The sequence below is a fragment of the Hippocampus guttulatus genome, chromosome 3 (assembly GCF_054856545.1).
Source record: "Hippocampus guttulatus isolate MCC_2025c chromosome 3, RoL_Hgut_1.0, whole genome shotgun sequence".
NCBI lineage: Eukaryota > Metazoa > Chordata > Actinopteri > Syngnathiformes > Syngnathidae > Hippocampus > Hippocampus guttulatus.
The window spans coordinates 14607537-14622484 of NC_141263.1; the positions used below are offsets into that span (position 1 = coordinate 14607537).

The 14948-nt window shown below is 41.3% G+C and overlaps 1 protein-coding gene and 1 non-coding gene across 4 annotated transcripts in view; both read right to left on the reverse strand.

Moving 5' to 3' along the window:
- Nucleotides 1–14948, reverse strand: part of phlpp2 (PH domain and leucine rich repeat protein phosphatase 2) — a 43568-nt gene that overhangs the window by 20146 nt on the left and 8474 nt on the right. For all 3 annotated transcript variants that reach the window (XM_086106949.1, XM_086106948.1, XM_086106950.1), the window contains exons 4-8: nt 7553–7743; nt 7097–7222; nt 3033–3187; nt 1962–2108; nt 303–533 (exon numbers count right to left, since the gene is read on the reverse strand). In XM_086106949.1, coding sequence (XP_085963075.1) covers nt 303–533; nt 1962–2108; nt 3033–3187; nt 7097–7222; nt 7553–7743 — 850 coding nt within the window. The remainder of the gene's footprint in view (nt 1–302; nt 534–1961; nt 2109–3032; nt 3188–7096; nt 7223–7552; nt 7744–14948) is intronic.
- Nucleotides 9059–9130, reverse strand: trnag-ucc (transfer RNA glycine (anticodon UCC)). Its single transcript has one exon. It is a non-coding gene; the product is annotated as a tRNA-Gly (tRNA).

Consider the following 14948-nt stretch of genomic DNA (forward strand, 5'->3'; position numbering starts at 1 on the left):
TTGCTTCCACAAACTCCATCAATGGCGTTTGCTAAGCTGTGGAGAAAAAAAAACTGAAAACTGAAAAAAAAAAAGCTCTGATCTGGAGTGGAGCTGAATAGCCCAAAATATTTGTAAGTCAGGTCAACCTTTGTTGTAGCTTTTGCACAGGTAGTTTGTCAGAGCATTTCTGCCCCCTACAGTAATGGAGTAGAACATTACCATGCCACATGTAATGACAGATCCATCCCTTAAATTAACGGCTCTTGATTTGGCGTGTGTTGGTCCTGATGCGAGGCGAAGAAGTGCTCATGATTTATTACCTGAGGTCGATGTGTTTCAGGTGGCTCATGGTGAGCAGAGCACCCAACTCCAAACACACCACTTGGTTCCCAGCCATGGACAACTTGTCCACTCCATTCAGTCTCTCCAGCACTGCTGGGATGTGAGTGAAGTCGTTGAAGGAGAGGCCAAGACTGCTGAGCTGGGGCAGCCCACCCAGCTCAGTGGGAAGGGAGCTCAGGTGGTTTCCATCCAAAGACAGCGTTTGCAGGCTACAGGACAGGAGGAGGACTTGGTCTCGGTATCACTGAGTACTCATTTGTGAATAATTGTACTGGTATTTGGCTGGTTTGAAAAAAGTGGAATGAAAGAGCCCGAGTAGCAAATGTTTTTTTTATTTGCGATCCCATAGGGAAAAGAGCTGCTGTCACACAATGACAAAAAGTGCCGCCTGAGAGGAACTACGAGCATTAGTCGTGAATACCCCCGCAACATAAACATGGACTCATACCACATTGTGAGTTACAAGAACGCTCATGATAGTTTAAGTCTTCACCGTACAGCAAACTTTATAATTCATCTGAGAGACAAGAGTTACATGGCCTGCTGGGTGCTGCTGTTTTGCTTAGCAACATAAAGTGGCCATATAATCTACACATGCTTTTTCAGATGCCTGTTTTTTGTGATGTAAAGAAGAAAAAGAGACCATGAAGAGTCGTTTCAAAATTTTGTCAAGTAATAATGTGACCTATAAATAACACAATTGAAATGTATTTTATTATTTTGGGATGGCAGGCAAAAATAATTAAAATATTGTACTTCGCACACCTGCTAATAACTGAGTATGTGTCTGTGTTCGGAATTAATCCAACACATCAAAATTTATGTAATATGGGAGTCAGCACACAACGGCCACTGATCACCCCAAGTAAAATTTGGGTGTTCTCGTAGGCTTTTCCTTATGTTTTGTTGTTGGTGGTGGTTTTGGTTTCTAGCAGAGCCTTGAAGGTTTTGTGCAAATACTGACAAGTATTTGGAACTGTTCATAATTCCTTCCACTTTGACCAAGGTCCCAGTTCCAGCTGAAGAAAAACACCCTCACCATGCTTCACTGTAAGGTGTTCTTTTGACGATGAGGAGTTTTTTGAGCCACACAATCTTGGTATTCTGACCAAAATTTCAAACTCGGCCTGACACATTTTCCCACGTGCGTGTGCGAGAGTTCAAGTGTGTTTCTGAAACATGAACCATAAGAATATGATTGTTTCATTCTGAACACATCCTTAAAGCAGGTAAAAGAGGGTGTGCATATTTGTGCAAAAGCATCATCTCAAATGTTTATTTCTACGTTCTCTCTCGAAAAGATTCATTTGTTGTCAACTGGGTTGTACAGGTTAAAGATAGGTCACATTAATGGCATTTTAAACAATTTCCCTTGGCCTCACGAAAACTTTGCAGAACCTCCATTGCAATTCAAAATGGCTCAGCAGTTAATTCTTTAATGTTTGTGCATGAATAATAGCATCTATAAACTGAGATGCAGCAATTCAAGTGACTGTATAACATCTTTTTATGATATGATGGAGTAATTAACATCTTTCAAAAATATAGACTGGTACAGTCATTCAGAAATTAGATGAGTGGTGAAAAGATGACTTGTGCTAAGTAGTACCAGTGTGCTCTATACATGCGTGTGTCACCTTTGCAGGTTGCCGATCTGCACGGGCACGTTGTGGAGATTGTTGCAGGAGAGGCAAAGTTCGGTGAGGGTGAGAATTTCACACACGCATTCAGGGAAAACACCCAGACGGTTGTGAGACAAGTTCAAACTCTTCAACTGAGAGAACCTAAAGACCAAGAGAGCAGAATTAGCCACATGCCACCACACTTCTCATTCTGTATTTGTTCCTTTGACTGTTGGTCCTGTTCAACAAACGGCAGGAAAGTGTATGGAAGACTTTTTTACCCCACTTTATGTCAGAGAAAGGACACGTTTCTAAGAAAGTGTCCGTGAGTGTTTCTGTACTGCTCATGAGTTTCAAGAATAAAATGTGGCAATCAAAGTGTAAGGCAGCCTAGCATGTTCATGTACATTTAATAGGCTAGCTGGGAGCAATTTGAGACATTTTTAGATGATTTATACACTGATAGCCTGTTCTAAGAAACCCAATTATCCATAAAAGACTGTACTTTAGGCTTGAAATGTTATTTCACTAAAAAAATCCAATCTTTGTAGTGTTCATTTAAACCTTAAACTAATAATGAAGTTCTAATCTCTAATGTCAGCAAAATGTAATTTTGTAGCTCAAATAGGGCCGAATTACTTTGAAAAATTATCTACTCATATTTTTTTCTCCTCAATATTGTGATCGAATATGCAATTATTATTATTCAGTATGTATGTATATATATATATATATATATATATATATATATATATATATATACTGTATATATATTCTTTTTTTATACACATACATACATACTTTTATATATACAGTATATATACTTTATGTATATATACAGTATATGTGTGTGTGTGTATATATATATATATATATACAGTATGTATAAATATAACATACAGTACATACTTATATACAGTATATATATATATATATATATATATATACACACACACACACACACACTGACAGTTCAAAAATAAGCGTACTTATTTTTGTTTTCAAAACTGCAACTTTTGCGATTTGAAGTTAAGCGATCATGATATGATATTTGAAATGATAATGACATTTGGGAGAAGTCTGTACCTGGGAAGGTGGAGGAGTCCTCCAGGCCCCAGGAGGCTCATGAAGTTGTGTCGCAGGTTGAGGTGGGTGACATCTTGGCTGTAGAACAGATACTCGGGCACCGCCTCCAGACTATAGCACGATAGGTCCACCAGGCTGACTGTCTGCGACACCACCTTGCAAACATATACGCAGGCTCAAAAAATTGCATTAACACTGGTAGCTAAAGCAGCTAAATACAGAGAGGCCTCGACTTAAGCGTATAATTAATTTCGTGACAATTTGCGTTCAAATTGCTTTGCGGTTGTAACTATCGAAACATTGATGCTAGTTTTGTTAGCTATGGGATTGTATGTTAGCATTGAGCTAACAGACTTTTCTAAGTTATGTGCTTTGATTATATAGATAACATGTAAAATACTCTTTGGTTTATGTTTCAACATTAACTGGGAATGACAGTAAACAGATTGAAGCAAGCATTTGGTCTCTTAAAATAATTGTGATATTCACTGCCACAATTTTTATTTTTTTTATTGGTTCATATCACAAAGGACTGCATTTGTATTTTTTATTTTTATTTTTTTTGCACGAAGGAAGCAGCTAAACAAACCTGCGTGTTGTTACAGGCTCCCTTTCAATGCTGGGGTGCACGAGTCTGAGAACAACGACCCGCATTAACCACAAGACTGCACGCTGAGCAGCGGGCCAGAAAATGGGCCGGCTGCTCACGGGAGCATGACATCACATCTAACTTGATTTGGGAAATGACAGAGACAAAACTGCTCATCTCCCACACAAACGCTCTGCACGAATGCTCACTCTTGAAGAGCAACTGCTTTTAAGATAAATGAAACTAATTTGGTAATGTGAGAGTGGAGCAATGGATAGAGTGAGGGGAGAAAGAAAGAAAACATTGTGACTCTAAATAAGTGAAGCACTGTGATAGACGAGGCAGGCTAAACAATACACATCAGCTTCAATGAAAGATATACCACAGTCGCACTCATTATGCATGGTCATAGACAACCGCAGTGCATCCCAATGGGCCAGGGGGGGCTATTTACTCAAATCTGACAATAGTTTGGTGGCTAATATTGCTGCATAAATCACAGTTTAATGGCTAATTTCCCCAGTCAGTTCAATGGCATTTATGGAAGATCTTTTTAGAAAGTATGTCCAATAAAGTTTGCAATGCAAGTTTGTTGGTAGAGTAGTGCGTAGGACTTTTTCCCCGTAATATTGTGATTGCGATTTTATGTACAATTAGCATTGTATTTAAATCATTATCATTACGATTTATATATAATGTATATAATTAATAATAATAATATAATATATAATTAACATATGATTAGAGTGAGCTTTATATTTAGTCATTTGTTTTTATTTGTTTCTATATCAGTCCATCAAAATATGTGTATGTGAAACCGCTGCGTGTCCCAAAAATAAATACATAAATAACTTTTTGTTGCTCTTACGGGCACCTACACTGTATCTGCTACATTGCAATTTTCGTTTATCTTTTTGATGGATTTCAATGACAATTTACAAATCTTGTGTGCCGATGATTTTAAGCCAGCTTCAAGTGGCAGTCAATCGCACCTCTGGTGCTTCCCCATTCATTCTCAGCCCATCATGCAGTTGCGATTGGTATGTCACAAGTCTGGACGGGAGAATCCGCTGAGAGGAAAAGCGCACATAAAAAATAAGTTGTGCGCTAACGGGGGATTAAATGAATATCCTCCCATCACAGGTGAGTATCACTTCACCCATCGGCATATTTTGATGTCAAGATCACATTGACAGCGTATATCGGATCCGTACACTCGCGTCAGAAGATTTCTGAGCCAGATTTGGGAATGGAAACGTGTCGTTGCTCTGTTCTGTAGGGAAATTGTGAAATTACGAGTTTCATCGAACCTTGATGAAAAAACAGAACAGGCAGAACCTGGTCACTAAAGTGAAGTACCAGATACCTTTTTGGTGATACTTCACGTACTGCCACAAAAACAAAAATGTCAACATCCTCTTCATTAAAAATATATATTTTTAAAAGATTATACATCTGATGCATCTAGCTGAGGTGAAAATATTACTTAGAATGGAAGAATGGCATTTCTTCTTTTTTCTTGCGCTCCTAAATGCTGATTAAGTGATACATGCATTCAGTCAATTATGCTTCAATTGAAACAATCATGAACAAACATTAACAGCTCAAACAAATAAAAATAGTTGTGTACTTATCAGGCCATATGAATGTGTCAGAATGAGTCAGACATTCATTCATCATCATCTTCCGTACCGCTTGATCCTCACGAGGGTCGCGGGGGCTGCTGGAGCCTATCCCAGCTGTCTCCGGGCAGTAGGCGGGGGACACCCTGAATCGGTTGCCAGCCAATCGCAGGGCACACAGAGACGAACAACCATCCGCACTCACACTCACACCTAGGGACAATTTAGAGTGTTCAAACAGCCTGCCACGCATGTTTTTTTGGAAATGTGGGAGGAAACCGGAGCACCCGGGGAAAACCCACGCAGGCCCGGGGAGAACATGCAAACTCCACACAGGGAGGCCGGAGCTGGAATCGAACCCGGTACCTCTGCACTGTGAAGCCGACGTGCTAACCACTGGACTACCGGGCCGCCTGAGTCAGAGATATTTTCTCAAAATGCAGGAAAGGCAATTTTTGCAACAAGCAAAACTGTGTGTTATCCAAGTATGTTGCCTTGAAACTTTGAGCTCACCCAGCATTTTTTTTTACTGCACAGAACTCTTCCTTATGGGAATTTCTGCCACAGGGTGTTGCGGTTTTCAACAAGTGTAAGCATAAAAATGTAGTCCAGACTCAATTCATTGGCTCACTCAAGATGGACACTCTCATTAGTGGTCAGAGGTGTCTAACTTTTTGATTCTTTTATTGAACCACTAAATGTCCAAGTACTCGATGCAACGCTGTAAACCTCCTGGGTGTTTGTCTTCAATACATGGTGGACTCATGAAGCCAACCCACCTTCATCACTCTTCAGCATGTCTCCTAAGAAACAACCTCTCATCTATATGTCTATGAAACTCCAGAGCACTCTACGGCCGTACAGCAATCAATCTGACCATGGCAAAGAGAAAGACACAGTGCACTTAATGTGAATCTGCAACTAATTGGATTCCGTTTTTGTTCTGTCGGCTTTCGCCTCTCATGGCGACCATTGTAAGCTGCCTTTACCTCAGAGGATACGCTTATCACGTCTGCTTGGCTGGAGGAAGGTGCTCAAGCGCAAAAGACATTCATTGAAAGTAAAGCCACACACACTCAATATTGCACGAAGGAGCTGCTGAAATGACAGAAGAAGAATAGGTAAGACGAATAATGAACGAGGGATAAAGTGGAGAGAAAAAGTCTCCATACCCTTGTTCAAATGTCAGCTTATTAGCTCAAAAGAGGCGGAATGGTGACCCACTGGTTAGCATGTCCGCCTCACAGTGCAGAGGCCGCGGGTTCGATTCCAGCCCTGGCCTTCCTGTGTGGAGTTTGCATGTTCTCCCCAGGCCTGCGTGGGTTTTCTCCGGGTACTCCAGTTTTCCTCCCACATTCCAAAAACATGCACGGTAGGTTAATTGTTTACTCTATATTGTCCCTGGGTGTGAGTGTGAGCGAGGATGGTTGTTCGTCTCTGTGTGCCCTGCGATTGGCTGGCAACCCGTTCAGGGTGTCCCCCGCCTACTGCCCGAAGACAACTGGGATAGGCTCCAGCACCCCCGCGACCCTAATGAGGATCAAGCGGTTCGGAAAATGGATGGATGGATAATCCTGACCAAAACCAATCAGATTTCAGGCAATTAGATGAAATTTAGCTGTTTTGGTTTGAGCAATAGCCTGAAGGTTTTGTGCTAACACTGACTGCTATTTCAAACTGTTTATCATTCCATCTGATGAAAAACAGCCCCAAAGGATCATGCTGTCACCACCATGCTTCACTGTATATAGATATGGTGTGCTTTTGGTGATAAGCAGTGTTGTGTTAGCATTCAACATCATAATAATGTAATAACAAGACCTAATGCGTGATAATTTCATTAGCCTCCTTACTTTGGATGCTTGTCGATGCCATCTCTGGTAGTCGACCAGTGTGTCAAAGTTGACAAAGTAAGTCTGAGCCTGTGATCCGGCAGAGCTGAACATCAGACAGTGTTGTCTCCTCTTCACTTCCTCCACCTGAACACAAACGCACATGATAAGAAAATATTCGAAACAACCCTCAGTATGATGCAATTCACTGCAGAGCCACTACCATGACTACTTTAGAGTGCCTCATTCTCAGCACTGAGTGTGTGCAAATTATGCAGAGAGTCGGGAGGGTGGTCAAATTTGACAGCCAGATTGAGGACAAGGGACCTTGCGCTGGCGTGGCCGCTTTAGAGCGCCTCGTTGTCTCGTCAATGACCAGGGGGGGCTTTTTCAGCCACTAGGAATAATTTCCCAGAATAAGTACTGTAGTATGTGCAAGGTAGTAAAGCAGCAGTTTCTTGAAGCCGGAGAGCTTACCTTCCCCCCCACTAGGGGCAGGATGTGCATCTTGCCGGTCAGGCTGTCTTTGACAGAGGCCACGATGAGACACGTTCCGCAGAGAATGACCTGCCGTTCGGCCCACTTGTGCAGCTGTGTCTTGCCCTTACGGACGCTGAACACGCCCTTCAAAAGGGTGCGCTCCTGCTGGTCCGCGTTTACGGGTCGCTCTAAAGAAATAGAGAAGACACACTGACGTTTTTAGAGCAGAAACACAACATCTCTACCATGCATAGGAAGCCGTGCCTTTATCTACTGTGGGAAAAAGACTGTAATTCGTAGAAAGAGAATGAAATCACAGATTTAGATTTAGGTTTAGTTTCATGGTTGGTAGTTCATTCATTCATTCATTCATCTTCCGAACCGCTTCATCCTCACTAGTATGGTTGCAAAATTCTTTCAAAGGTGGAAAATTGTAATTCGATCGGTTTAGATAAACTGGAATAAACCAGGAATTTACAAAAGTTATCTCATAATATGGAATTTAAATATAGATAAGGAAAATAGTAAAGACCAACCACGATGGAATTTTGAGGCCGGCACTGATTCCGATATTTGTCAGAAAAAAAAATCCAACAAAACCGATTACAGTAATTGGCGGTTAAAGTGGAAGGACGGATACAAAGAATGAAAAACAAGTTTATAGATTTTGAAATATCTTGGTTGGTGTACCCCTGAAGAGCTGTCGAGTTCCAAGCTGTCGCTTGGTCATTTTTGATTTTGTTTGGTGAGGCAAAATTTGCAACCTAGTCATTACACATGACAATTACAAGGAAATAAAATGCAGATTCCATGTAATCAGAAATGCAGAAGCAGTCATTAAAAAGCAGTATGTACAGGGCATGAGGTGATACCCTATTATAAATCTATGACAAAATCCATGTCTATTTCAGCAGATATTGTATTGTACTGAGTATTATAGTATCCTGGCTACACACACTATACAGTATGTACAGTGTACTATGCAATTGAAACTGGAAATTGCAATTATCAATTTTTTAAAAAATTAAATCATCTGGATACAGATAATTTCATTTTGTGCAACCACTTGTTGAAATAAAAGTGAGTAAATGCAACATTCTTTTTCAGTGTCTGCTGACCAAGAGTGTGAAAAAACAAAAACAATAAATACACTTTGGATTTTGGATGAAAACACAAACATTGACTGTTGTGTCTAAAAGCAGGGGGAAAATATAAATCCCTCCAATCAAGACAATCACAACTAGGTCTTAGGGTAGAATTTGGGAGTTCAGGCAACCATCCTTTTACGTGCAATACATGTTAATGTACCTGTATACTCTTAATACACAAACGTGTTTTGTTTTGTTTTTTGGTGCAAAAGATTTGAGAACCTCTCTTCTAAAGGAAGTAGAATGTGCAAGTGTTCCCAAGGTTGTGTCCTTTGAGGGCAAATACGCGTGGGTTAGAAACAATGTGCAACACAATAAACTACGTTTGAAAAGATAAGAAATAAAATCAATTAACTGCGTTGGCCGGGAATCGAACCCGGGTCAACTGCTTGGAAGGCAGCTATGCTCACCACTATACCACCAACGCTGATGATGAAATGCGTAGCTTGGTTATTTAAATAGCGGCAGCAAAACGCCGTCAAACTAGCGCTTTGCTTGACAAGCGCCGTTTGGTTTCTCTTTAAAGCCAATCACTTCACGAAATCTAAGGGCGACGTGTTCATTTTTCGACGTTAAACTGTGGCGACTCGAGTCAACACACTTTTGTATGACGTCCTCGATGTGCGGGTTACACACCAGGTTTCTATTTCAAAAACCGCAAATGAAGCACCATGAGGAAGGGAGTGAACGAACGTTAGGGGCTCAACTCCAAAGCTTAACTGTTTTCTCTGGAAACCCTTTCGAGCTTTTAGTCTGTATTATTCATATTTGAGGTCCACGTGTAATAGAATGACTGCGCATTTCCAAAAGCGGAATGTTTCTCCCCCTCACTAGTGTATGGCTTCACAATTGTTGGACAGCTTTGGACAACTGTCACGTGAGGTGCGGAATTTGGATCCAGAAGCAGACATGACACTAAAGTTGAAAAGTAAAACTCTATATCTACGAAAATACAAAGTAACTACAGAGAGTAGGGATGGAGAGAGAAAGCTTGATGTACTGACCAGTGACCACACGTGCCACTGAGTAACTCAAGCTCATGTACTGTAAGACATCAAAACTATATGACAGAATAAAGGACAAAGGTTTGATTGCATACAAGTAGGCCAATAGTGGCACTGGTGGTGGAAAAGATTACTCGTCAGACATGGTCGTCAGCTAGTGTGCTGGATACCAGTCGTCCATGGACCTTAGTCAGGATAAAAAGGATACGGAATTAATGCTCCATCACCTTTTCGTAATATTCTTCTAAATGTCTTGTGCTGCGCTTGCCACTCAGCGGCCATGATTGAGTGGCAAACATCCTTCTTTCCATCCTCCTTCACTTTCCCTCGTCAAGGACGTCCAACTGTAAAGAAAGCCTGTCTTCCTTCCTTTGCCAGCAAAAGTGATTATGACAGAGCAAAAGAGCTTATGACAACAAACTGGCTGCCAGGCACATCTACAGCAGCGCCTCTTTCCTCACGTCACAATAGAGCGCTCCACAATGGATGAATGATCGTTATTTTGGGCGGTTATTGTTATTTTTTTATTTATCATATTGGGTAGTTGTAACTAGGAACATTGCTTTTGGAAGGATGTGTTTTTTTTATTCACGTGCTTGCACAGCATAACACAAAATAACAAGCAATAACCAAAACAACAATGTCACTGTTAAACACTCTAAATCAGGGGTGTCCAAACTTTTTTGTTTGATGGCCACATACATAAAAATGGAAGGATGAAAGGGCCACTTTAAAATTCTTCAACTTTTGAAACACGCTAAAGTCAGTCAAGAAAGCATTTATATACAGTATATTGATTGTTTTGTCTAGTTAATTTCATCAGCTTTCAGTGAAAGGTGTTTAAGGCAAATTTGTCCAATTTTTTGGGGTGGCCAACAGCTCAACAACTCTATCTCACAGAATAGATCCAGCTCTGCATTTCTTATTACTCTGCGGATCGTCCGTCATGTATCAAGATGCATAATGAATCGTTTTTTGGGGGGGGTTCTGGAGACACGCACTCATACAATTTGGAAGCAGCAGTAGACTTGTGTGAGAAAATCAATCCAGCCACCTTCACCTCACACTTTATTAGTGGGGCTCTGTGGAGAGTGTACGAACAAACAACATTATGGCACGCTGCACCAACTGCTCAGCATCTCACACACACAGCAACAACTCTCCAGAGAGCCCGAAATTCATCTCAGTGAGGAGAAGACTTGCCCGGGCCCTCTTCTCTTGCTCTCTGAGCCTTTAAAAACTGATACAGGGCCAAAAGAGCTTTCATCCAAAGGCCATCATCTGTGATAATCTTCCGATATTGCACAATATATATGAATGCATTCGGATGAGCAATGTCTCTTTTTTTGCCTTCAAAAGGCGATGACTTTTTTTTTTGCTGCTTCATGTTGTTGTTTCACAACAAAAAAGACAACAATTTGACTGAATTTTATCGTAATCGACAACTATTTTGATCTTCGATTTATTGAACCATTGCTTCACACAGAGAGTTGCCCAAATCTTCTGATTTCAGCCTCTCAACAGGAAACATTCCAATTTCTGTAGACCATGAAAGTAGACTGTTTTTATTTTGGGTTTAATCAAAATAAGATGTTTTCAAACATCTGATTGTACTTTGGAAAACAACGATCACGTTTTTGCCTGTTCCCTGACATGTTGAAGATCTAACTACTAACTGAATCATAATTAAGTTACGGGGGGAAAAAAAAATCACTTTACCCCTTTCAGGGCCAGCGGTTACTACAGTGGAGAGCTATTCATGTCATCGGGTTACAGGGTGCATGAAAGGGTTAATCCATTCTGAAAAAAATGATTATTTGCAGCCATAGGAGGAATAACCTGTAACATGTAGTTGAACCTAAAGCAGGATGTCAAAATTGTAACCGCTCATATGAATCAAGTAGTTTTCACCATGATGTAATTTAAAAAATTTTTCAGTCGTCAAATTACTGTGTGCGCCTCCAAACACAAGGTTAAGCTCGCTCACGAACACCACCTTGTTCTCTAATTTGACAAGATCCGCCCCCAGTCACATTCAAAGACGCCCTTATCCCTACACGGACGTATTTATTGGTTGCGTTTCTTTAAAAAAAAAAGAAAAAATGGGAACGGGACCTTGAACAATTACAATTGCGATTTAATATGCAATTATTTTAAGGACAAAAATCACAGTTAGATGACTTTTTAAAATTAACTATCATACACACGTCAACTACTTGACAGTTTTGCCTCACTTGAAAAATATGTCATGGTCCTCGAAAATGCCAATGTTGATTTACTGTTGTGCAGAAATGTCAGACAGTACTCGGGGGGGGGGGGGGGCATTACTCGGAGTCACAATGATTCTACTGTACTAGTGCGCTAGATTTTCTTACTAGTGGGGATGATGTAAAATATGTACGTGCCTTGGCTCAATAGAGGTTGGGAAACACTTGTTGCATCGACTGTTTCATGCGCACATCGGATGAATGATATTCACACCAGTCTCGCTTCTTGCATGATCTTATCATCACATCTGAAAATCATTAGTTGCCTTACACAATGCGTCCTAACTATAAAGAGCCAACGACTCTAAAACCAGTGGTGTCCCCCCCGAGGTATAGAGTGTTATTAGTTTCTGTGGAAATAGGCTTGTTGCCCAAATCAAAGTCCAGTCTGAGCTAGTAAACCTCCACCTCCTGCTCCGTGACTGCAAATAAAGTTGACTCCATGAGGGTTAAAGTGGGTTAAATGTCGGTGGTTGTTGCGCAACGCTGTTTTCAAAAGCGTATGCCGCGTCGGAGGAGAGCGTGCGATGACTGATGGGGCCCGGCAGACTAATTGTCACCCTGTGCGAAAACCCCACCCAACCGCGGTGGAAGAGTGAGAAAAAGTGACACATTGGAGCCGTCCGCGGCCTTCGCTCGGCGGGATAGTCGTTGACATGTGACTTCACGCGGCGAGCGGCGAGGCTCAGGCAAGGTTAAAACGTGATGTCAAATTATTACAAGGGGAAGTGGATGCATTAACCACAACAGGGCGGAGGGCTGCAATGCCATTAAACTTGATGTTGACATAACAGGAAAACTGCTGCTTCATACCTCATGGATTTGGCTTGACAACGTGTATTGCGGTTCATTATTCGCACCCACACCATGTCCGTTTTTTTAGTTGTTTTTTTTTTGTTGGAAGAGAACTCAGGTAAACATTTTGTTGTCAATACGTTCTGTATACCCCCATTTCAATAGTGTGTGTTCACGGAAAAAGAATTGAGCAGATCAATCCATTTGTTTTCGTCCATCTGAAGGGACTGACAATTTTACCTCTTACCGCCATGCCCGCTGAGATAGTCATATACGTTCACTCAGACACACACACACACACGAATATACATACTTGAATTGTCTTGAGTATGACTGTTATGTTGCAAGCTAAATTTAAATGACTAATGACCTTCAGATAAACCACCACTGGTGCACTTTCAGCTGATATCTAAGGTCCGACCACCAAGCAATGTGGCCGAACACGACCGAAGTAGACTCGCACCCAAAAAAATGACAGTTGGCGATACTTTCCTGCACCCCAAGCAATTTTTCACCATAGACCAACAGGTAGGCTGCAACAGAAAACCTGCAACGCTGTATCAGGTGTTGAGGTTCCATGTCTAGTGTACTATCCTGTATTGTTTTTCAGTGAACCACAAAAACATGGCGCGATTGTCGAGGAAGAAGCGGAGTGTGGATATTTCGACAGGCTGTTGGTAATAATTGATCACCCCATGTAAGAGTGAGTCCAAAACCTTTTGATTATATTGCGTGACAAAGAGTATCAAAGTACAGTTAAAACCTTGTGAGAGACACCACAAATTCAAGGTCACTTCGCAAAATTTGTGCAAGCACGGTGCTGAATCTCGTCCTGGTCTCGTCTCCTGGAACCCCTGCATGATATTTATATCTTTCAAATCTTTTTTTAAATTGCACATTGGATTATTTCAAGGCAACTGACAAGCACTTAAAAGTCAGACTCAGAATAGCAAACGCCTTTGCTGGCACTGAAAAAGTCAGGCCTGACAGTCACATGCCTGCCTTGGTTAGTCTTAAAGGAGGAGTCAAGTCGAAAATGTTCTTTACAATAACATGTTTTATGTGCTCCCACTGGATGGTATTCTGATTAATTGTGTGACTAAATAGCTTGGGAACGTGACATGAGCAAACCCAGAAATCAGGTGAGCCATGATGGTCGTTACGTGAGCCCTTAGGCACTATGATGTCATTGCAATTGACAATTTGAGATGAACAAAAACGGGTGGATTTTTCTGCTCCACTCATATTCCACAAACATAATATTAATCAGAATACTGTGGTTAGACTCGAGGGGGCGCACAGTAAGAACATTTTTGACTTCCCCTTTACGCCGTGTGAAAACACAATTTTATGGAGCATTTGAGAATGTTTGCAAACAAGAATACATCCTGGTGTCAGAAAAGTGATTGACTAGCGCCCATCCTGAACTGAAAGGGGAATAAAAACTTGCAGTCTTTCGGGTTGAGTTGAAACTGGTTGCCTTTCGCATGAATCAGAATGATGTAGTTCTCACTTTCCGCTATTGTTTGTCTGTTTCTATGGAGGAAAGTCTGTATGTTTTCAGCAAGAGAGGGAACATATTGAGGCCAAAGAAAAACTCCCTCACAGACACAAGCCATTAAGAGGAGCTGTCAGGAAATGATGGGATTCAACTCTCACGCTTGAGGCGCTTCGCTTTGTACCTCACTTTTACACTACCATGCATTCATCTATTCACCGTGAATCTGATCCACTTCAATATGAAGTAGAAAATGTACGTCCGCCTTCTGCTTGGTGGTATTGATTCGTGTTGTGGTCATCCAGAGGCAGAGTAGAGGTTATGTCTCACTGTCGAGGGGGATCTGGGTTTGAATCTCCTCACACATCATTGAAGACTCATAATTGTTCATAGGTGTGCGTGAATGGTTGCCGATACCGGAATGTGTCTGCAATTGGCTAGTGTACCCCAACCCCCGAGCAAAATCAGCTACGATGGGCTATAACTCGCAAACAGAATTTTCCATTTGATACTGGAGCCTGAAACTACGTGTCTCATCAAAAACAGGTCAAACAGAATCTCGCTATTCTAACACAGTAATCACTCGCTAATTTGCCGTTCGTCTTTCACACCCCCACTATAGAGGCCATTATTTAGTTTTCACATCGATGCTGATTTCCATTATACTGTGGCGTTTCACAT